This window comes from Solanum stenotomum, unplaced genomic scaffold (assembly GCF_019186545.1).
Source record: "Solanum stenotomum isolate F172 unplaced genomic scaffold, ASM1918654v1 scaffold12477, whole genome shotgun sequence".
In the NCBI taxonomy this organism is placed as follows: domain Eukaryota; kingdom Viridiplantae; phylum Streptophyta; class Magnoliopsida; order Solanales; family Solanaceae; genus Solanum; species Solanum stenotomum.
The window spans coordinates 36,665-62,006 of NW_026022069.1; the positions used below are offsets into that span (position 1 = coordinate 36,665).

At 31.8% G+C, this 25,342-nt stretch overlaps 1 protein-coding gene and 2 pseudogenes across 1 annotated transcript in view; 1 reads left to right on the top strand and 2 right to left on the bottom strand.

The window, feature by feature from the left end:
* The window catches only part of LOC125849994 (uncharacterized), a 3,963-nt gene extending 1,760 nt beyond the window's left edge, over window positions 1–2,203 (top strand). The window contains exons 2-4 of the mRNA XM_049529925.1: window positions 31–1,202; window positions 1,242–1,627; window positions 2,086–2,203. Of these exons, the coding sequence (XP_049385882.1) occupies window positions 31–1,202; window positions 1,242–1,627; window positions 2,086–2,203 (1,676 nt within the window). The remainder of the gene's footprint in view (window positions 1–30; window positions 1,203–1,241; window positions 1,628–2,085) is intronic.
* A 10,583-nt stretch (window positions 2,204–12,786) lies between these two features.
* LOC125849995 (protein SRG1-like) lies at window positions 12,787–20,635 on the bottom strand (annotated as a pseudogene).
* Window positions 20,636–21,577: 942 nt separating this feature from the next.
* Window positions 21,578–23,547, bottom strand: LOC125849991 (protein SRG1-like; annotated as a pseudogene).
* Window positions 23,548–25,342: the final 1,795 nt, after the last annotated feature.

Below are 25,342 nucleotides of genomic sequence, written 5' to 3' on the forward strand. Positions count from 1 at the left end.
TTGATGTGACAAGATTTCTCTTGAAATTAGGATTATCATTCCGTGGACATGATGAGAGTCGATCTTCTTCAAATAGAGGTATTTTTCTTGAACTTTTGCAATGGTATGGAGATATTAATGAAGATGTTGGAAGCATTATTTTAGAAAAAGCTCCAAAAAATGAAATGATGTGTTCTCCAAGTATTCAAAAGGATATTGTTGATTCTTGTGCTAAGGAAACAATCAAATCTATTCTTGAAGATTTAGATGGGGATTATTTTGGGATGCTAGTCAATGAATCAAAGGATGTATCACACAAGGAGCAAATGACACTTGTTTTGAGATATGTTAACAAACAAGGAGAAGTGATAGAACGATTTGTTGGTATTATTCATGTTAGTGAAACATCTGCTTGTTCATTAAAGGAAGCAATATACTCTTTTCTTTCAGATCACTCATTAAGTCCATCGCAAATACGTGGGCAAGGTTATGATGGAGCTAGCAATATGCAAGGACATCTAAATGGTCTTAAAACTTTGATTTTAAATGAGACTCTATCGGCATATTGCATTCATTGTTTTGCCCACCAATTGCAGTTAACACTAGTGGCTCTTGCAAACAAGGATTCAAATGTAGATGACTTTTTTTGCTTAGTTACTAATGTGTTAAATATTGTTGGAGCATCTTTTAAGCGTAGGGATTTACTTCGAAAACACCAAGCTGAACAGTTAGAGGAGTTGCTCATATCAGGGGAAGTGCATACTGGGCGAGAATTAAATCAAGAACGTGGGCTTCAGCGGCCAGATGATACTCATTGGGGTTCTCATTGTATAACATTAGATAATGTTATTGTTCTATTTCCATCAGTTATTCATGTGCTTGAATTTACTGGATGTGAGTGTCCAAACTATACTGACAGACTTCTTGCTAAAACTCTTGTGGATACGATTAAGAAATTTGATTTTGCCTTTATGTTGCACTTGATGTGGAAAGTTCTTATGATGACAAATGAATTGAACTTCTCATTACAAAGGATGGATCAAGATATTGTCAATGCTATGGGATTTCTTGCTCTTACAAAGCAAAGATTACAAAATATGAGGGATAATGAATTCGAATCATTAATGGATGATGTCTCTTCTTTTTGTGATAAACATGATATAGTCATTCCGGAGATGGATGCTAGCTACTTTCCTGGAAAGTCAAAGCGTAAAGCTCTTGATGTTACATATTCTCATCATTTGTGTGTTGAAATATTTTAGGCTGTTATTGATTTGCATCTTCAAGAGCTTAATAATCGTTTTAATGCTGTGAGTACTGACTTACTTCTCGGTATGGCTAGTTTGAATTCAGTTAATTCATTTGGTAGTTTTGATAAGGGTAAGATAATGAGGTTGGCTGAATATTATATGAATGAGTTTGACAACAACAAGCTTCGGGATCTCAGTTTTCAGCTTAATAGCTTTATAGTTTATGTCTGTGGTTCTGACAAGAGGTTCTTCAACTTGAAGGGAATTAGTGATCTTGCTAAAGTATTGGTCAAGTCAGATTTGCATCAAATTTGGCCACTTGTTTATTTGCTTATCAAGTTGACTCTCATTCTTCTCGTTGCTACTGCTTCTGTGGAACGAGTTTTCTCATCCATGAAGTACATTAAAAATGAACTTCGCAATAGTATTGGTGATGAATTTTTGAATTGTTGTTTAGTTTGCTATGTAGAGCGTAAGATATTCGCAAATGTAAGCAATGATGCTATTATTTATCGTTTTCAACATATGAAAAGTCGTCGAGCACAATTATGACTTTAAGACTAGAAGTCTCTTTTTGTAATGATAATATTACTAGTAGGTCATTGTGACTTATAACTAGTGATTGTTTTTTATGATGATATTATTAATCGTTGTTTTATTTTTTTTACTTTTTTTTATTAAAGAGTTTGAGTTAGTATACGTTTACTTTTTTTATTAAAGAGTTTGAGTTAGTATATGCTTACACTATGTGATTGCTAACATGTTTATGTTAAAGGAAGTGAGCACCCACAACCTTTAAATCCTGGATCCGCCACTGTTTCTGAGCGTCTTTGAAAGAAGGTGTGTTGTGAAATAGGGATCTTGGGATTTTCAAAATAGCTCTTTGTCTCCGTGCAAGCCGCTGGGGTGGGATTTCTGCCGCCAGGGCAGGCCGTTGTGGCGGTGTGGTGGCCGCTGTGGCGGGTTTGACATGATTTAAGTCGTTAATAAAATCCCAAAACGTCTTTATTCTGCACTTTTCAACTTTGAGAGCCAAGATACGACCCCATACGAGTTCTTGACAGTTTTCCACCATTCTTGAGGCTAAAGGTAAGATTTTAACTCCCCGAATTCATTTTTCAATCCGTAAAACCTATTTCTTGGGTTGTTACCGATGGGGAGGGGTTTTTTATCTTAGAATTCATGGTGGAAACAACCATAATTGGATTATAGGATGATCTAGGGTTTGTAGAATTGTTAGTAATCTGGGTAATTAGTGATTGTTTATTGATTCCCGTATTATATTGATTGTTTGTAGACCACGAACTAGCAAAACGAATTCGGAAAGCGAAGGATCAAGTTTTTTAGGGTTTCAAGCTTGTTTCAAGGTAGGTGATGGTTGTTATTCTATTATTGTGTAATGTATTCTTGTTATTGCTTCATTATGATGCATGTATGTATGCGAATGTTGCATTGTTGATCACACTAGTTGTAAATGAGATAGATGAATAACTATGTGCCATGAATCACTTCTTGATTGTATGATTATTGAGAATATATTTGTGTGTGATTGTGGTGTGTTGATGGATCGGTTGCCACGTTCCGACATAACTAATTGAGATCAGTTGCCACGTTTCGGCATAAATATGGGATCGGTTGCCACGTTCTGGCATAATTATTGGATCGGATACCACGTTTCGGTGCACTAACAGTTTGGGTTTGGGTTCCATGAGAGGACCAACTACTTGTGATAATTGTGTATTGTTGAACATGTGATATCTAATGTTGTTATGTTCTGTATATTGCATGGTTATATTGTTGTGATGACTTGTTTGTGTTACACTTAGTGGGATAGCCGCGTGATCCTACCAGTACACGGTGATTGTGTACTGATACTGCACTTGTTTTTATTTATATTGAGTACAGGGCATCTTCCGGCGACTATTGACAGACCTCGCTTAGAAGATCTGTAATCGTTGCTTTCGAATTCAAGGGTGAGCTAGCATCTTCTGGGCTGCTTTGGATTCTCTTTGAGTCTATGTCCACATTTCGGACTTAAACTAGTTCTTTAGATGTTTTTATGTTAGTTGGGGTTGTGACCCTTCTTGTTTAGACTTGGTTATCGTTAAGATGTTTTGGTACATTGATTTTCAGGTTCTAGGTTATTTTCTTCCGCATTGTTAGTTCGTTTGTTAGCCTCTTGTTGAAGTTTATGGGAACTTTATTTTCTTTTAGTTAATTGTTTTTGTTTTGTTCTAGTTGCTTGGTTTGGGTTGTAGTTTTGGTTCTCCCACTAGAGGTTTAGTGTGGGTGCCACTCACGGCGATTTGGGTCCGATCCCTTGATGTCATTATAGCAAATTGGTTGCTATTATTAATTAATTAAAATTAAATAATAATAATAATAATATTAATAATTTAAAATTGATAAAATCCTCAATTGAAAAAAGAGCTAGATAACAATTAATGTCTACCTAGAAGTAGTTAAAAAAACTTTGAGTAAAGTCTTCCATAAAATTGTTTCAATAAATCAAGGATTTAAAATTTCATCTATGTGCACAACATGATGACTTAAAGTATCTTTTCACTAAAAATTATACTATGTTCTATTCTTAAGCAAAGGTCAAACTACACCTATCCCTTGAAATATAAAAACTTCAAAATCATTATATTTATGAACTAACAAGATTTTTTAATTAATGGACAAGTTTTCACTAATTAATTTGTTAGTTTTTTGTATGTGTAGTAAGAGTTCACTCTTCTTCTTTATTTTATCTTCTTTTACCTATAAAATGGCACTACCTAATTATTAACTTAGTTATAAAACACTTTCAAATCATCTTTAATTTCTCCCTAGCAACTACAATCTTTAATTTCTATTTTTTACTCTATCCATTTCAATTTGTTTGATCTATTTTAATTTGACACGTAGATTAAGAAAGTAGAAGACTTTTGAATTTTGTGAACCTAATAAATTAAAGATATATCAAATGTATCAAAATGCCCTTTAATGTTGTGGTCAGAAAATGTTACGTTGAAAGTTGAATTTAAAGAATTACTTAAAAGGAAAAGAGACATTCTTTTTTTAAATAGACAAAAAAGAGAAACAAGTCAAACAAATTAAAACGAAAGGAATATAAAATTAATATTTGAGGGCAAATTTCATAGATGGTCACATAACTAAGAATTTTTTATTTATTTTTTACTTTCACGGTAGTCACTTAATTATGTTTTCTAACACAAAAATCACCAAAGTTTAGTTTGATCTTACAAACACAAAAATCACAAAATACCAGAAAATCACACTTAATTATGACTCTTTAAATAAATGAAAATTTTCAATAAAATATTGCTCATCGAGAATTGATTTTTTCAGCATATGTGATTTTTGTGATAAAACATATAATAGTTAAGTGAATTTGGTGAAATAAAACTAAATAGTTGTTGACACTCAATTTTGGACCTCCACGATTAATCGTCGAGCTTTTTCAATTTTAAACGATTTAAAATAATTAGTTTTATTAAATAAATCAAATATTTTCTCTAGTTATTTTCGAGTAATTCTAGTCTCAAAAGATTTTGTTTTTTTAGTAAATATTTTAATAAATTAGTTTAGTTAATTAATAGGAGTAATATTTTTGAATTAATTAGTGTATATTTAATTTAATTATTTTATTTCGTTAAGATTAAGAAGCTCATTAATTATATTAATTTGTCCTATTTAATTATTAATCGAATTTACTAATTAACTCAATTTGGCTAAGTCCTTAATACAATGACTATAATTGCAATCAATTAGGCCAAATTCTCAATTCAACTGTAGCCCTTTATTGTAATTTTAAGGAAAAATTACTTAAATACACAACACTTCTTTACCTATTTTCAATATTTCCCTACTCTTTTACTAAAATACAAAAATTTCTTATTTTCCCCCAATTCAACTTAACCAGATACTTTATTGGTTTAAGTATCCGTCCGTTATTAATTAAAGTATCCACGCTGCTATATTATGCATCCGCCCGTTAATTAAGTATCTGTGTTGCTAACAACTTAATAATTTAAGTATCCGCCCATTATTAATTAAAGTACCCGCGCTGCTATATTAAGTATCCACACTGCTATATTATGTATCCAAAAAACACTAAAAAAAGGGATTTTTGATAATTAATGAAAGAGTAGGAAAATGAAGTAATTTCTTTCTTATACTACGTCATTTGCCTAATTTTTACTAATTTTAATTACCCTTTTTGACTGCCTTTAAACTTATTTGTAAAATCAGTTTTTGGGCCTTTTATTTCAAAGTTTTCAGACCCATCAGCCCACCTTTTCAATTTCACTCTCAATTCCAAAGAGACCCATTACAACATACAATACAATACAACAGCAACGATTAGCAAATCCAACCAAATACGACCCCTGCTGCGTCTTCTCTCTCGCGTCCAGCAACTCCAAAACGAACTCCAGCAAGAAAATCGCGAGCAGGAGCCCAGCGAACCCGAGTTCAACGCAGTGAGCAAGCATCGCGCGTGTCATCTCTCCCTCTCGAATTTTCCACCTTTCGATTCCGTCCTGCGATTTTCTTGCCGTTTGAATTGGTACAATTGATAGCTGGTCAGCCTTATCCTCGGGAGAAATTTCGGAATCACCCAATTCTTCCCTCCCCATTTCCAGCCTAAATCTCCTCTATTTCTTCTTCAATGTTTAGGGTTGGAGAGGTTGGGGAAAAAGCACTAGTGTTAGAGAGAAAAATGCAATTATAGAATATAGCTAGGAAAACGAAGTAGAACTTGGGGGGAATTTCAGTCGATATAAGGGAAAGGATAGATAGAAATACACAGATTTTGGAGGCAAAAATAGACCCGAAAATTGAGAAGTGAGATATAGAGTACTCAACTTTCCGTTTCTTTTTCGAACTCGACACTTTGCTGCTGTTTATTGGAGTCTCATTTCGCTGCTGATTAGCTCGTTTCGTCCAGTTTGCTGCCCAGAAAAAGGTAATACTTCTCCCCTCATTCATTCACGTCTTGTTTGATTTCGAGTCTGTTGTTGATCTCTTTGGCTTCATCCTTGTTCCATGCTTTTGTTCGAAAGTCTGTTTGGTTGGAATTTCTAACTGATCATTGTGCTATTGATTTCATCGTCTTAGTTAAATGTAAATCTGATTTATAGCTGTTTAAGCTTGGTTTTCATTTTGTTTCGAATCATATGATCGTCTTGTTGTAATTAGCATGCCTAATATGTCTGATGTTCTTCTAGTTTGTCATTGTTAATGTAATCGCATTTTCATTCCGATGGCTTGGCTTCCTCGATCTCTCTGTTGCCTTACTGCTTCAGTGATATGTTAAAGCCGTTTCTATGTTTTCGTTTTGCTGGCTGTTTTGGTCCAAAATTCGCAGTTGAGTTATAGATATAAGATCCTTCTAATGATTCAGATTTTCTTGGCTACCTGGGTCACATTTTGAAACCCATGACACCATTTCCAACTAAGTGAAAATGCATCTATTCATTCATGTTTTAGTTGTTTTATTTATTATTATTAATATATGTTTTGTATTATTAGATTATGAGAAGTATTAAGTTCTGTCCTCATCTATTCATTCATGTTTTAGTTGTTAATTGATCATCTCTAAAATGCCTATCTTCTATTCATTAAATGCTTGTCATATATGTGCCTGTAGTCCTTTCTATTTTGCTAAATCCATACATTTGCATATTCATACAGTAGCCCTTGTTTTATCTAAAAATAAATGAATAAAATGTTCCTGTTCTTCTCTTAATTAGAGTGGTCCCACCTTCCAAAATCAATTGGGTTATTTGATGATTAACTACGTGGATTCAAATATTATTCTAAGATGTTGAATCCTATACTATGCTAATTCCTTTTCTTTTGCTTTTGCCTGTTTGCATGTGAGTTCATCATAAACACTCCTTTTTCCTCACATTTCGAGAGAGCCGTAAAGGCTCAAATCCCTCCTTTCGAGTCAGCCGAAGAACAGGTCCCCGGAAGCTGAAATACAAGTGTTCAGAGCGAAACAAAAGGCTGTATATGCAGATTATACAGCAATGGTATACACTGTATACAGTCACGGAAATGGGTCAAAAGCCCACTAAATTTCCAGTTTTTTGTTTATGTTGTAATTGGGCCAAAAGCCCATTTATTTTTTAGTATTGTTTTGCTTGTTTTAGGACAGGTGAAATTGTACCTAAAGCCCAAAAGAAATTCAATTTTTTTTATGATAGTCTAGGACAGGTACCAGTGATCTAAATGGGTTATTGTTGCCTCGATTGTAAATGTTTGGCCCTGTGTTTGGAGGAAGATAAGGATGAGAATTATTCTAGTAGATTTGGATATGAAATGAAGGAGAAACATTGTACTGGAGCCAATGTTTGCAATAGGTACCACTTCTTCATCCATTGGAACGGAGATGAGAAATCCTGATGTGGATGTACTTCTGAGAGTGAAGGAAGTAAGTATTTGTCGACCCTGTATAATATACATATATTAATTATTGATAACATTTACTGATAGGAAAAGATAGTGAGAATACATATGAAAGTAATGTAGTACCATGCTTGTAGTTTGGTGTTAGTGATACACCTATGTCAATTACATTATAGTAATGAGTTAATAAAAAATGACTGAATGCTTATACAATGAAGACATGTTACAATTAGCATATTGTGAGATAAAATAGTTTTAAAAGATGAGATACTCCAGTAAGCGCAGACTTTGTTATACATAGATTTTCATATAATGTTGTAAGATATTTGTACAGATTGTAGTCGTATTGTTCACCTTTGGAAGTACCGTCAAATCATTCAGTGAATGTTGATTTGTAAATGATACATTTGCAGTACGGATCTAGAGATCATATTGCATGACCATCAAACTTTCCTGTATGCTAAATCTGGACAACATTTTATCATTGTCCACTAGTATTAGAAACATAAATCATGATCTAAAATATAGATAGGTAAGAATTGGGCCAAACAAATTCGTTTTTTAACTGACCTTTTGGAGTTTCATTTTGAAGGGACCGATGCCATTATAGCAAATCGGTTGCTTCTATTAATTAAATAATAATAATTAAAAAATGATAAAAATCCTCAATTGAAAAAAGAGCTAGATAACAATTATTGTCTATCTAGAAGTAGTTAAAAAACTTTGAGTAAAGTCTTCCATAAAACTGTTTCAATAAATCAAGGATTTAAAATTTCATTTGTGTGCACAACATGATGACTTAAAGTATATTTTCACTAAAAATTATACTATGGTCTATTCTTAAGCAAAGGTCAAACTAACACCTATCCCTTGAAATATGAAAACTTCAAAATCATCATATTTCTCAACAAACAATATTTGTTAATTAATGGACAAGGTTTCACTAATTAATTTGTTAGATTTTTGTATGTGTAGTAAGAGTTCAATCTTCTTCTTTCTTTTATCTTCTTTTGCCTATAAAATGGCACTACCTAATTATTAACTTAGTTATAAAACACTTTCAAATCATCTTTAACTTCTCCCTAGCAACTACAATCTTCAATCAACTTCTTCTCAAAACTTTGCTTATCATGTCAACCAGGCAAATGCCACATCCAATCACAAAGCTCAATGGAAGAGATCCAGCATCTCTAATTTTAGAAGTTTGGGGTGGGATTATTCTTCTCTTTTTANGAAAAGTCAAAGTATTATCATAAGTGCTTGAACTTTTTCTGAAAGGAAAATATAATTTTCTTCCATATTTGGTTTATTCTTTCCTTAGAGGAAATGTTTGGAGATCTATAAATTGAAGATCCCTATTCTCATAGCATAACACAATAGTATCCACAATGTAGACATTTAGAGAGTTTTGTTTATGGGGAGATTTTCTCTCTACAGTTTTTATGTTTTTATTAGTTTTTAATTATGTGGGTCAATTGGTCCTATCATATAATAATATTATGTCTTTTAGTATAGTTTTATGTGTCGTCTAATTTATCAATCATATTATTTGCAATTGTAAGCTTCCGCATAACGCCCTAATCACCCTTCATAACCAACAGAACTCGATCATTCAACACACAACTATTATCTCAAACGTACTTCAGCGCACTTCAAAATTAGAATTTTAAAGTCCGAACAATAACTCAAACAAGAACAACGAAAAAACTATTTTTGAAATTATTATTTAAAAAAAAAATTGTGATAGAGATGAACAAGGAAGAACAACATAATTGAGAGGAAAGGATTTTTGTCACGTTGGATTGCCTAGGTGGACTGTCATGTCGGCACATATGGCAAATATAACATTTTAAGGGTATTTGTGGTCCAAAAGATAGACAACAAGGGTAGTTTTGATCCCAAACATAAATAAAGGGTATATATGAGATATTTCGAATAGTTCGAGGGTAATTTTGACCCTATTTCGTATCATACATAACGTGGGACAATTGAGACAGTTTAATTTCAATTTGGTTGTCCTATTTTGTTTTATTTTTAAATAGTCTATTTAAAAAATAAATGTTTTTTTTTTCATTTTGACAACCTTTTAATTTTAATTTCCATATAACATGTTTTACACTATAAAATTGAAAAGTCCTTTTTTATTTTCTTAAACTATATGTAAAATCAAAATCATAGAAACAAATTAAAATGAAGAGAATAGTAACTTATAACTAATTAAGGACCACAAATATATAACCATTCATCACCAGATGTCGCTACCCAAATTGCGTATAAATTAGCTACACGCAAACTAGACTATAAATATGAGTCAGGAGCCAAAAGGACAACTTTTTTTCCTCAAAAAATATAAATGACATATCAAATTTTTTTAAACCAAAAGGGCAAAATCGCTCCCGAGGGAGCAACATCCTTTGCACATAATTAACTTAGTTTACTTTGTTAAAAACATTGATTAAAATTGCTGCCCCTACAGCGATTTCCTGGGAGGCCGATTTATTTTTTGAAAAAATAATCATTTTTTAAGAAATCGTTGCTGGAGTAGCGATTTTTTTTTTTAGAAAAAACAACCTTTTTTCTGACAAAATCGTTGCTGGGCAGCAATTGTAATAAAAAAAATTAACGGAGTAGACGGAGTTAATTATGTGTAAAGGAAATCACTTCTGAGGAGCGATTGTGCCCTTTTAATTTTTTTTTTAAAAAATGATATGCCGTTCATACTTTTTGAAGGAAAAAAATTATCCTTTTGGCTCCGGACTCCTATATATATAAAGTAATTTACAATTTGCACCCCCATTATAATTTACTAAGGCAAGACAGGAAATAAGGAGTAAGAAAACAAAAATAAATGTTTAAATAAAAAATGCCATGCCTAACCTGTGAAGTATTGGGAGTTTAGGCAGACTCTCACCCCTCGTTAAAAAAATTATATGATATATGTGAAGTATTTTTCTTTAGCTTTTTTTTAAAAAAACGTATTATATATATAGAGTTTGGATTCTCTAATTAAATATAAAATTAGAGGTTGACTTAATAATTTAGGGTTCATTTGGGGTGAGGCTTCCAACATGACATTCTTTAAAATATTTTGTTGATATATAGTATTAAATTAATTTAGTATCGCGATGGAATCATCACGAGTTTCTTCCATTTATGTTTAACTGCTTAAGTCTATGGCGTTCCAATATTGAATAATTTGATATTATATTAACTCTATTATCCATTTCCTTTCACTTGTGTCCACAACTATTTTACGATGGTATCTCAATTTCATTATATTATTGCGTGTGAGGTCAATAAAACTGTCACAATTGGTTGGCAAAATTAGGACAAACAAAGACCAAAAGCAGAATATATAGAGAGAGGTACCACCAGAAAAATATATTTATTTATATCCTTGTTACATGAGACATATGTGGGACAGCGGAGTTGTTTTTTTTTTTTTTTTGGTCTGTTTAAAAAAAAATGTGTTTTTTTTGACAATTTTTTAATTTCAATTTTCCATATGACATGTTTAAAACACACAAAAATTAAAAATATTTTTTTACTTTCTTAAATTATATGCCAAGTCAAAACGATACAAACAAATTAAAACAAAGAGAATAATAATTTATAAGGACCACTATTATATACCCGTTCATTCGTAAATGTCTATTCAAATTGCGCATAAATGAACCACACACGTATATCCTTTGCTATGACTTACCCCTTTTCCTACGATTTTTTTTTTAATGATTTACATCACAACATATTTGCTTCACTAATATTAAAAAGTCACTTTTTAAAATAATTTACAAAGAGCAAAACAGGACATTAGGAATAAGAAAACAAAATAAAATCAAAATTTGTTAAAAAATTGAGTCGTATTTCAACCCATTCAACTTGCAAATATTTCCAATCAATGGTCATGTGTATAAAAGGGTATTTCGTTAATAAATAGTAACATGATTGAACACTTTGTGTCATGGCAATAACATAGGTGAACTCAACATTTATACAAATAGCATAACTGATTTTTTTTTCAATATTTGATGACATATTTGAATTGTTTTCCTCTACTTATGGGTTGTGTTTGGGCTTGTATTTTACCTAGATGTGTCATTTTCCAAATAAGTCTGTCAATAATGTCATTATGTTAAGAATTATGTTACGATCTAAACAATTTACGTTTAAGAATTCCATTCATTTTATCACTTTAAAAAATAGCAATTCACCAATTTCATCTATTCACCATTACTATTATTATCGATCATTATGAACTACCATCACTGTCTCCCACTATTATCAATTGCATGTCATCACCCATCACCAATAACCACACAACCATCATATTGTCAATCATTATAATCAGTTGTCATTATCACCGTCACTAGCTAGCCACCATTTACAATCACCACTATCAATCATCACTTTGTGTATTGCCAACCACCTTCGCTAATTATTCATCACCACCATAAGCTATTACTATCATTCACCACAACTATCAATCTCAACTGTCAACCACCATACTTCTCTCAAAAAGTATTTATTCAAAAATCATTAATTTTAACAAAGATACTTCTTAAAATAAGAAGTTTTTGATAGCTTGGGCAAACAGTTAATCTAACCTCCATCATTAATGTAACATTTAGCAAAAGAGAAAACTGCTAGATATTGTTGTTGTTGTTGAGTGTTCTTTCAATGTGTACTAAACGTGCAAATTATCGAATGAATTAGCCAAAGACATAAATAAATTTGAAGTCGGAATTACCTTAATGCATATTATTCATGATATTAATATTCAAACACATATGACATACGTCATCGTCTCTAATTACATATTCACTTTTGAATTGACATATATATTAAGAAAACAATGACTGACATAATAAGTTTACTATTTTACCAGAATGGATTAAAAATTTAAGATTTTCAAAAAGTTTTATCTTTTTAAAAATTAATTAATTGAGAGTATAATAGATAAAAAATTTTTTGTCTTCTCTTGATATGTCAAAATGAACAAGCAAACAAGGACAAGTAAAAAAGAAAAATTAGACAAACAATTAAGAACATAGGAGAGTATTATATCAAGGGATGTTTATTTTGTTTTAATCCTTTCATAATGATAGGATTAACTTACGTACAATTAATTCAACTACTAATTAATTCTCACGGTGTCCACATTCCCAACAAGGTCACGTGTGAGATATCCTTTATAAAATTCAGTGACTCCAATTTTTTTGAATTTTGGTGGATTATGAGCATTAATAAGGCTATTAGCTGGACCTAATTCACCATCCAATCTTGGATTATGAAATGTTGCTATTGAAATCCTTTCTTTTTCTGAGCTCACTACTGATCTATGCTGTATGCTCTTGTAAATTCCATTTGAGAAAATCTGACAAAAAATTAAGACCTTTAGATAAAGCTCAAAGAGTAAACTAATTAAAACAGATGGAAAATAGTAAAAAATGCTTGAAATTGAATAAAAATGTTTTCGATTAGTAGTTTGATCTCAAAATATTCTCGCTGCCAATAGTTTAATCCAAAAAATTATCTTATTGTTATTTACTGAGGCAAAAATATATATTTATTCCATTTCAATTGATAATATCATGAAATTAAGAATAAAATTTTTTTTTAGTATTATTTATTTATTATTTAAAGAGATTTTAAAAGAAAAAAACAAAAATAAAGTTATTTAAAAGTAATATTTTTATTAGGAAATATTCAAATTCACATATTTAATAGTGATATACTTTTCTTTTTAATTCGTCCTTATAAAATGATAATTTCCTCCAACTTTTGGAGACAAATTAATCTTAAAATTATTATTTTACTCTCCATAACATGATTTATAACCAAAGATGTCATGATACCGTTTGAGATTTAAAAGTTCAAAATAGTCTTTTTCTTTCTAAAATTATTTTGTGCTCGGTCAATATATATTCACGTAAAAGTAGTAAGTAGGGAAAATTGAATTTTTCCATCCATTGTTCTCTCCATATCAATTTCTATGATAATATTTCCTATTTAATTTATGCAAAAAGAAATCCACCTTTATATATTTTATAATAATTTAACTTTAATTTTTTAAAGAGAAGAGAATGAGAGAAGTATGTACCTCAAAAACATCTCCAACATTGACTACGAAAGCTCTAGGAAGAGGTAAAATGGAAATCCAAATTCCGTCTTTTTTAATTTGAAGACCTTCAATTTCATTGACTTGAAGAAGTATTGTAAGGCCTGTTGTATCTGAATGAGGAGCAAGTCCCATCACTTTTTCTAGTTGTGGACATGGTGGATAATAATTCATCCTAATTGATTGCACTCTTCTTTGAAAAGACTCTTCACTTCTTCTTCATCAATCCCCAAAGCTTTACCCAACATTTTCAAAACTTTGATGCTTAGCTCATTTACTTCTTCTGAGTACTCTTCAATTGCCTCTCTACATAGTATTAAGTCCAAAAATATGGGATTAAGGGTGTATATTTTCTAGATAATAATTTCTTAATTTATTCACTTTTACTTTGTATGTTTTTAAAATAGATTTTCGTTTCAACTTGTCATTTTTAATATATATCAAGAAAAGATATTTTTATTTATTTGCTTATTAATTTTTAATATTAATTACTTATTTCCAAATCATATTTCAAATCCTAATATACTTCGGATTCGGCTCCTGATCTCCATTTTCTCCAAGTTCCTATTTGGATTGCTGACACATGGCATATGGTTAATTTAATGGCTAAGATTTAGTTAATTAAAATAAAGCCCTGACTATGGTTATTTGAAAAATTAATTACTTTCATATATTTTCTCCTAAAAGATTTTACAATTCCACAATTCTAAGTCAACATTATATTTTTCTTAAATATATATTAAAAAATTCTTTCTTGCTTTGTGAAAAAAAATTCAACAAAAATTTTGTAATAAATTTTTAACTATTATGATAGATGATTAGTAGATCGATAATTAGGAACGTTAAATAACGTACCTAAGTGAAAGGGGAAGCTTGGAAAATATAGGCATCCGCAAGTATGGAGGTGCAGTCTTCAAGTAAAAGATGTCAGCCCAATCAAGCTTTTGTTCATCAGAGACAACAAAGTGTTGTCCAAATCCATCTAATTCCCCTGACGATTGTTCAAATTTCTTCTTCTCTTCCAATGGAAGATTGAATAATTCTTTAATCTCGTTTTTCATCTTCTCCACCAATGAAGAATTAACTCCGTGATTAATCAACTGCAAAATATAATTATAGAATTTTAAACAGAAATACAACATCTACGACAAACTATTCACCGAACATGTAAAAAGATAAAGTACCTGAAAGAAACCCCATTCTTCTTCTCTTCCATTGGTCGTAGATCGAAAAATGCTTGGATTTCTGACTTCACTTTCTCCATCAATGATGAATTCACTCCATGATTCACCAACTGCGCGCACGTGTATGTAAATGATTATAAAAATCAATATAGAGTTTATAATAATTCTCTGTTCTCTAATTTGTTCTTTCTATATATTGATCAGTGTTGGAAACAAAGTACTAGATGTTGTGCCGTAATTTTTCTATCTTTAGAAAAATCACTTTTTTGAAATATTCTAAGTATAAAATAATTGGAGAAGAATACTTAGAAGAGAGTCGCCACTTAATTTTTTAAAGAAATTAAGAAAACTTATAATATTCAAAGATTTAAACAGAAAAAATCATTTGAAAATACCAAAGAGAGTTCGGGGTTCAATTTACACTTCGAGAAGGGTTTAAGCATTCGAAGTGTCCGCTAACATGCGGTTGACCTGCGACTTGACTAAAATATATTTTTGACTATTTTTTAGAAAAGGTGATCTAACATAAGAAGAATAACTTACAATATTTGGTTAACCTTTTTTTAAAAAAACAAAAAATATAAAATATAAAATAAAATAAATGACACATTTTATTTTATTTTATTTTTTTAAAAAAAGGGTTCAAAATGAAATATTTGACTTGAAACATAAGTGATTAGAATATTAATAAAACTAGATTAATTAGAATTTATTTAATTCATTTTAAAATAACTTGAACCAATTTAATACATTAAAGCATGAAAATCATTTTAAATTAATTGGAGAATAAAAGTTTTGACTAACCTTCTTGAGAAAATGACTAAGTAAGGAAAAAAACATTTTTTTTTAAAGCTTACTTGAGGAAAAAAAAAATACTTTAACATTTAAACCATTTTTAATTAGTAAAAGAAAAGTGATTGAGTGAGAGGCATTAAAGAATATATATATATATATATATCTATTTATTTTTTTTTTTATTATTTTTTATTTTTTTTACAAATATTTAACTTAATTAAAGGCGTAAAATTTTGACCAATATACTCGATTAATGAAATAAATGAACACAAGACTTTGTTAAAAGTGAAACAACACAAAAAAAATAGTTCATCTTTTGGGGAATCTTAATTAAGTTGATAAAATTTTAGTATTAGAACATTCGAACAGATAAGACATAATAACATAATAATCAAGTAATTAAACTTGAGCCTTTTGGCTCAATTCTGCCAATAAAATATGAAGTGGGTTTGCCATTGTTGCTGCGTTTTTCAGGCTTTCAACCCATATATTTGCTTCCTTTGACTCCTCCTCCGATAGGTGAGGTGTACTCGAGAGAGTTGTTGGGTTTCAACCAAACGAAATGCAAAGAAGGAGTCTTGATGGACTCATGAGGGGAGTCATGCATAAAACAAGATGATTAAGATTAGCAAGAGATTATTCAAAGATACAGTCACGATTTTAAATGAAAATGACTAGTAAATGGTTTGCTTAAGTCTCCCATAGATTACCATATAGTATTGAACATGATACCTATATATTTTCTTAATAACCTTAACTGGATAAACTAACAAAACAAATCATGATTAGCCGTATTAAGAGTTGAAACAGAGGGATGTTAATCATTTCATAATTACATACAAATTCATTATAACTAGCTTAAACAACTCTTGCAAATTTTAAGTGTGAAGAGATGTACCAACACTTGAGAATTTCAAAAAAAAAATGCAAGACATAAGTTTTCGAGAAATTATCTAAGCTTGAGGTGACTCAAGTATAAAGATCATGAACTTATACTTCAAATAAAAATGCTAACTAATAGTAAAGCTACTAAGCTTTGAGAAATTTGGAGAAAAAAAATGTAGGACATGCCATCATGGAAAGTGAAATATTTATCATTTGAATAAAACATAATTCACAATTTTTCAGCACTTACATATCTATTCCAGCAGCAAGGCACAGTTAAGCACTTTCAAACTTTTATCGTAACTATCATTTCGAAATTTTAAAAAGCTAAATGAAGATAGAGACATTCTTTGACAAAACTATAGAGATTGAGACATGCCACGACTCTGGGAAACCTTAAACAAGAATCAAAAATCATGGCGTAGAGCAACATGTAGCCATGGATCTCCAAAAAAGAAAAGCTATGGAAGGGACCAAGTAACATATCAACATGGCAACTGATTTGTGGGATTTTCAGAATAAAAGGTCATTTAAATACAACAATGAAATCTGCGAATAGAGAAAATCGAGTTGTTGCACTCAGAAGACAATGATATAATTCCATATACAGCTAACATATAGGTTAATTTTGAGACTACTACGATATTTCCAAGGATGCCGATAATGACAAGCAAAATGAACCGAATTCGAGTCGAGCAACCCAAACATGAATAATGAAGAGCAAAACCCAGCTAGGCTAAAAAAAATTTTTTGTGGAAGGATTTGATTGTGGAACTCAAATCGACAAACCAAAAGTGTAGAGAACATGACAATTGAAACCAAACAATCGAGAAGATGACAATTAAGTAACCTTAGCACTGTGTAGATATAAAAAAGGATTTAGCGAAGCTTAACTTGTCACTGCAACATGAGTAAGTTACATCTCTCTAAACAAATCAACTACTAGGGGCGTCGTCATTGAGGTGCTAGAACCAACAAATATAATACTATTGTTTAATATATTTCATAATAACAACAAACATTTAGTCTCCATAACTGATAGAGGACTAATAAAATTCATTCAAAATGACAACTCAAGACAAAGACGATACCATAACGAGACATATTCAGATCATATATTTTAGGAAAAAAAAATAAAAATAAAAAAATAACATATATATATATATATATATATATATATATATATATTAACAAAACCTCAAACAAAATACCTTTAAGATGTGAGAAATTATCAACTTAGTAAGATAATAAGCTACTGTTGGAAACATAAAAACATCCAACAACTGCATCCTTATTTTAAAATTTAAGATTTTGAATCTAAGAAAAAAAAAGAAAGAAAGGACTAATAGAACCAATCATAAGACAATAAATTGCAGAGAACATCTTCAAACATACACAGATGAAGCTTGAAATTTTGTAAAGAGAAAACTGAAGGGGAAGGGTTTACCTCTTTCGGAGCAGTGAACCAAGACTACGAGCTAAGATGGGTAGCGATTCTTCCACCGAAACGCGACTCGAAGAAACTCGAACGAACAAGACAATAAAAAGAGCGAGAGCCAAGATTGATCTGAATAGCTTTCAAAGATTTTTGTTTAGATATCTTTCTTCCTTTTCCCTCCGCCCACTTAATACGTTCTTCCCCAAGCTTTTTATAGAGAAGGTATTTGGGTCGAATTGGGGGGTTTAGGGGATGAAAAATTGGAAGAGGGCTAGGGCAGAAATGGGAATTACCATCCAATCTTCGATTCAATTTTTTCCCAAGGACCGAGGAACTGCTGCTTGTACAAGATTTCAACCGAAATCCCCTAAAATCCGGATGACAAGATTAATGTGGGCGGCTGTTGCAGAGAAAGCTGCTGGAGTTGTTCACGCGTCACTGTTGCTGTTGAAGCTTATGAACGTTGTTGTTCACGCTGCTATAACGTCGAGAATAGCTGCTGTCAGCTATGATGCTGAACTGAGAATTGACGCTGCCTCTGGAGTGTTAACGCTGGACAGCTTTTGGGTTCTTTTGAGCATGGATTTGGGCCGGGTATGGGGTAAAAAAAAAAGTGGGCTGGGAGGAATAAAATTAGGTCTGGGTAAGCTAAAGAAAATGGGAGAAGGGCCCAATATTAAGGTATCATAAAGGGGTTAAAAGAGGTAAAAAGAAATGACTGAAATTATAATAGAAAAATGGCCATACGGATTGAAATTATGGCCAATGGGAATTAAGAAATTAACCAAATTAAATTTAATTGTTGATTTGGCTAAAAATTAAATAAGACGAATTAATAAAAATTAACTAATGAACTTCTTAATCTTAACGGAATAAAATAATGAACTTAACTATAAAATAATTGATTAAACACAAACTAATTAGTTCAAAAAGTAAAACTATAATTCAAACTAAAACTTACTTAATAAAATATTTATTTCAACAAAGTATAAACCTTTTGCACGATTTTCAAATATTTATAAAATGAATTAGTCGCATAAATAACTATATGAAATATGTTTATTATTCAAAATGCTATAAAAGTCGACCGAATTTACTTAAAATAACCTTGAAATTAATTTGAATTACATAAAGTTAATTATTCTAAATCGTTTGAAAAATTAAGAAGCTCGTGAATTAATTCTTATCGGGGAGGGTCAAAATTGGGTGTCAACACTAGAAATAATCATGAGTTTGCTAAAATATAAACCTGGAAAAATCCCCATTCTTTGCAAGCAAGATGAAGCGTGTTAAGCTCTGTATCATGCATCATCAATATGGGAATTTCCACCCAAAGATTGGGTAAAGTATAATACAGATGGAGCATCAAGGGGAAATCCGGGAATCAGTTCATATGCATTTTGTGTACGGAATGAACAAGGAGATATTGAATATGCGGAAGGGGCATGCATAGAGGATACTACTAACACAGTTGCAGAAGCAAAGGCTATACTAGAGGCAAGCAAACATAGCAAACAGACACAAAACAATCGAATCATTATTCAGACAGATTCAATGCTATTATATAAAGTGCTAGTGGGTGAATGGGCATGTCCATGGTTAATTGCAGACATAATAGCAGAGAGCAAAGCATGCTTACAAGGTAAACAAGTCATTTTTCAGCATATTCTAAGGGAGGGCAACAAATTAGCAGATCACTGTGCAAACAGAGCAATAGATAAAGGAAATTTCTCTCTTACAGACTTTAATAGCATGGAGATAGAAGGGAGAAAGATAGTTAACAATGACAAGCTACTATGTCCATATTTAAGAGTATCACCGCTAAAGGGATAAGGGCAACCAAGGCTACAACATGATTTTTTCACGAAACATAATATTTACAAAAGCCTTAAAGGCAGCAAAAAGTGAAATGTTATCTAGATACTACAGCAGCCAGCAAAAAGGTCTCGAAAGGGAGGATCTGGAGGCAAGATGGAACAATTTAACCTGGAGGAGTCTGTGTCATCATCAACGAAAGGTGGAAGGGCAGAGCTCCATGCATTCTGTCACAAACCAACTACAGCGGTCAAGGAGACCAATAGCATCACATTGATTATCCAAAGCAATAGAAGATGGAGACAATGAAGAGTGAAGATAGAGACAGAGGAGAGGAAAAAGGGGAAATGAAAATGAAAGGGGAACGATTAGAAACCCTACATACAAGGATATATATGTCGATCTAGAAATGAGAATAGGCCAGTAATTTATGCTTAGTTATTTACTTTTTAGTATTGGGTTAGTGGTGGGGCCCTCGGAAGTATGGAGGTGTAATTGTTAATTCATTTCAGTATTAATAAAAGCCCATATTTTTTTTAAAAAAAAAAAAAAAAAAAAAAAAAAAAACCAATTTCCAGCATTTTTTTCACGTCAATAACTGGAACCAATTGAGGCAATAATATGGAAGAATACAATTGATTTTCGCCATCTATCGCGGTGGAACAGCTTCTAGTTGTTGCTTTGCCAGCTCCTGAACATTAGCAACTTTCAAAGAGCCACCTAGCTTTCTCGACCTTACTTCTTCCATAGAATGAAGTCTTTCTTACGGTAGAGAATAACAAAAGAAAAATATAATCATGAAAACCTACAATTAGCCCAAAAATCGTTAATTAGGATTGAAAGATTCAACTAAATAAGAGGAGAAGCTATGAAAGGAGAAAGGAGGATTTTGGATTAGGCAACTTTGTAATGAAAAAAACTAGAATTGGCTTGAGATGTTTTCTTTGGAATGATCACAAATAACTAAGTTCACTCCTATTTAGACATAATAAATACTAAAAACTTAGAAAGCTCCACTAAAAATCTAGGATGGTTTGTACTTCAAAAAAATCAACTTTATTTTTCATATATACTCCTGAGTTTTAATTTGATTGTTTAGTTATGATTTGACACAAAGTTTAACAAGGTAAATAATATTCTTGATTGATTTTAAACTAACGATGCATAGTGAATATGTTTGTAATCAGCAACTCCAATCCTCCAAAATTGTGCAGGGCATTGAGGAGTGAGAAAACTAGGTGCTGGTCCTAAATCACCATCCAATTCGGGGCTCAAAAAATGTAGCCTCAAATTTTATATTTCCTTCATACCAATATAATACTACAACAAAAGACCATTTTACTCTCAATAAAATAAACAGCACATCACATCATATCATATATTACTAAAGTGGAAAGCTCCAAATACAAAGTTAGATTACCATTTTACTCCTACGCTAAATTAAATATTAGCACAAAATATCTAATATATTAAATATTTATTAATCAAAATATGACACTCCTCATGGAGTCATAATCATTAGAGTTGATCAATCTTTTCATATCAATTAACTTCTACTTCTCCCATAATTAAATTGAAACAAATGGAGTAATCAAAATCCTAAAAACATGTTATATAAAGTGATAAGCGATTAGCCCCTCTAATATTGAGGACATTTAGGTAAAATTATTGGTCATTATATGATAAGATACATTAAAATCAGAAAATGAGGATGTTATTAATCACAACAGACGACACAATTTATTCAAATATTATATTCTTAAAAAAAAAGAATCCATCCAAATTATTAAACAAGCTGTTGGTATCCAAATGCAACATTGATCAATTGCTCCCATCATATCCATTTCCAATCCTTAGAGTATCTATGTATGATTTTCCAACGAGCTCTCGAGAAATAAATCCTTTAAAATAATCGGCCACTCCAATCCTCCTATATTTTGCAGGGGATTGAGGAGTGAGGAGGCTAGCTGCTGGACCTAAATCTCCATTCAATTTGGGGCTCAGAAATGTAGCAATGGAGATCCTCTCCTTGTCCTTATTAACGATGGCTTGATGTTCAATGCTCTTGTAAATTCCATTTGTCACAATCTGCAAAAACAAAATTGACAGAGCTTTACGAAATTAACTTGTATCATACCAAACATACTTATTTCTCACCTCTAAAATGTCTCCAATGTTAACAACAAAGGCGTCAGGACGATATGGAACCGGAATCCAAGCACTATTTTTCTTAATTTGAAGACCTTCAGTTTCATTAACCTGAAGGAGTATGGTTAAACCAATAGAATCAGTGTGAGGGCATAACCGGCCATTACGCGTTCCGGTTGAGGACAAGGAGGGTAATAATTTATTCTCATCATTTGTGTCCCGTCTTGTTCAAATAGCACATTTATATCCTCTGCTTTCATCCCTAAAGCTCTTGCCATTACGTACAGAATTTTCATAGCAAGTTCCTTCAGTGCTGTTGAGTATTGTTCCAATGCATCCCTTGAAGGTCCAACAACTTAAAAATATTGTATAGAAAAAGAGATTCACTAAATATTTAATCGTAAACTCAGTTATATATTATTATGGTACCTGAGTGAGGCGGGAAGCTTTGGAAACAAGTGAGGTTTTCTGAAATGAGTAGGGAGAGTGATCATGTAAAGTATGTCAGCCCAATCTAACTTTTGTTCTTCAGATACAAGTCATACAACAAAGGCTTGCCCGTATCCTTCGACATCTCCATCTTCTTGCTCAAGCTAGGAAGAGTCATTATGCCAAACATATCACTCCAATCAAGCTTCTGCTCCTCCGATACAACAAATGCATTCCCAAAACCTTCCAAGCTGTCTTCCTGTTGCCATAGTTTCTTCTTTTCTTCCATTGGAAGTTTGAACAATTCAATAACCTCACTCTTGAAGTCCTCCAGTAACGAAGGTGTCACTCCATGGTTTATAACCTAACATACAACAATATATACACTAGCAAGTTCTACAACCTTTTAACAATTACAAAGCTAGGCGCTTTACCAGAAAACAATGAGTAATTTTTCTAAACTAATACTCATATTACAAACTAAGAATTTGTGAGTAAATGAGAAGGATTATGCTAATGTGATATTATTCTTCATCCTTGAGAAGTTAAAATTTAAATCCTTTTTTGGAAAGAAAAAAAAAAAGGTAGAAAAGTTGAAAATAAGTTTTAATATATCATATATGTTTAATTTGAACTAAATAGATGAAAATTATATTAACCGCACCTAAAAAATCTTGACTTTTTGAGTTTCCAATCTGAACTATCAAAAGTTCATTTTTTCTATCTGATTATCATCGACAATTTATTATTTCCTTTTTCTTAATAGTTATTGTGTGTTTTGATAAAGTCGTGCTTACCAACCACTCCAAAATAATTAGACAAAATTATGAAGAAAATGAAACCTGTAGGAAACCCCATTGTTGGCAAGCAGAGTGAAGCTCTTGCAGCTCAGAATTCATGGAATCCCCTGAAATCAACTTTTGAAAATCGATAACTGGAACCGACATTCCAGTGGATATGACCGGAGTTTCTTGCTCTGGGCGGACATACCTGGCCGGAATATTAGTTAGGTGCTGTTTGGCAAGCTCTTGAACACTTGGAACTAATTTTTCCGAAGTATAATTTTTCCGTCTTTGACTCCATTTGCTTTTGTTGCAAACTTCTCTCAATCTGGGTTTGGGGAAGAGTTGACCAAAAACAAGCTATTATTTGATTCAATTCACCAAAGTAATATGAAACTTTAAACTTCTACAAAACTAGTATAAACGTTGTTGGTAGTAATGTATTAAGCTTTATTTCATTTTAAAAAAATGGGAAAATGCATAAGTACCCCCAGCCTATGCCCGAAATCCCAGAGACACACCTAACCTTTACTAAGGTCCTATTACCCCCCCGAACTTAATTTATCTATAATATTCTAACCCTTTTCTGCCTACGTGGCACTATCTTGAAAAAAATGTCAACATGCACTGGGCCCACAAAGATAGGGCCACGTAGGCCAAAAAGGGGTAGAATATTACATATAAAATAAGTTCGGGGGGGGGGGGGGAATAGGACCTTAGTAAAGGTTAGGTGTGTCACTGAGATTTCGGGTATAGGCTGGGGGGGTACTTATGCATTTTCCCTAAAAAAATAAACAGACCAAAAATAGTTGGGAGACAGCGTTAAAGAAGATTTACGTCACTAACAGTAACATTTTAGGCTTAAAATGTTACCATCAGTAACGAGTCTCTGCAAATCTGCCACTTTTGAATCTTTGTACCAAATTTCGTTATTATGAAGCACGTTTTAATGATAAAACATTACTCCTAGTAACGATTCTATCGAATCGAATCATGTCTCCCAACTGAGAATCTTTGTACGAAATCTGACGTTAAAGTCATTACTATGAGTCACGTTTTAAGACTAAAACGTTACTATGAGTAACGATTCTATCGAATCATGTCACGGGGCTCTGAAGATGTCTTATTAATTTGATCTGCCAATAAAACATTACTATACGTTACGTTTTAACTTTAAAATGTGACTAACAATAACAACAAATTGTTAAAGTGTTCCTTTGACAATTTGACCACGGATCATTATAAGAAATGGTGGTGTAGAAGGTTTAGCACATTCCAATAATTTTCTACAAAGCTTCTGTTTATGTGCCCCATTGTTGAATCAATACTCACAAAATTTTAATTGGTAAGTCTTGTCAATATGTTGTAAAGTTTTTATAAAAACATAATTTTAATAACTATAATGCATCTTATTTTTGTGTGTAGGATTTTTTATGGCAACTTTTGAAGATAACGTGATGATTGCTTTGTATTGGGGTGGTGAAATAATCACTGAAATGAATGAATTTCGATATAACGAATGTGCCAGAATGATTGTAAGCATGTCTATTTTGACCAACTACGTTGAATTAATTAAATTGTTGTATGAGAAAATGGGGACTGATGGTGAAAATATTCAATTGGATATTTCTGGAAAATATCCATGCTCATTTCAAGGTAACATTACAAGATTTATTGAGTTCAAAATTGAGAATGACCAATCTTTGCTACAATTTTTTGCCATTCCTCAGAAATTTTTGAACAAGATTGATATAAATCTTTTGGAGATATAAATAAAGATTAGACCAATAAATCAAGATAATCTATTTCGAATGAATGATCAACATGGTTATCATAGGAATTTATTGGCTCAAAATTATGAATTTGCCACAATCAGTCAGCCTTATTATGCATACAGTGCAACACATGGTATCCGTCAATCATTTGGTGTAGGCCTTAACGAACATGAAAATCGATCATTTGTTGAATGCTCGAGTTGTCAAAGACATATGGAGAGTAGCCACAATCAATATGAAACCAGGTAGAGTAATCAAATACGTAATAATCATAGATGTGAGACTGAAGGACTTACAATGGGTCACACTAACTTAGATACC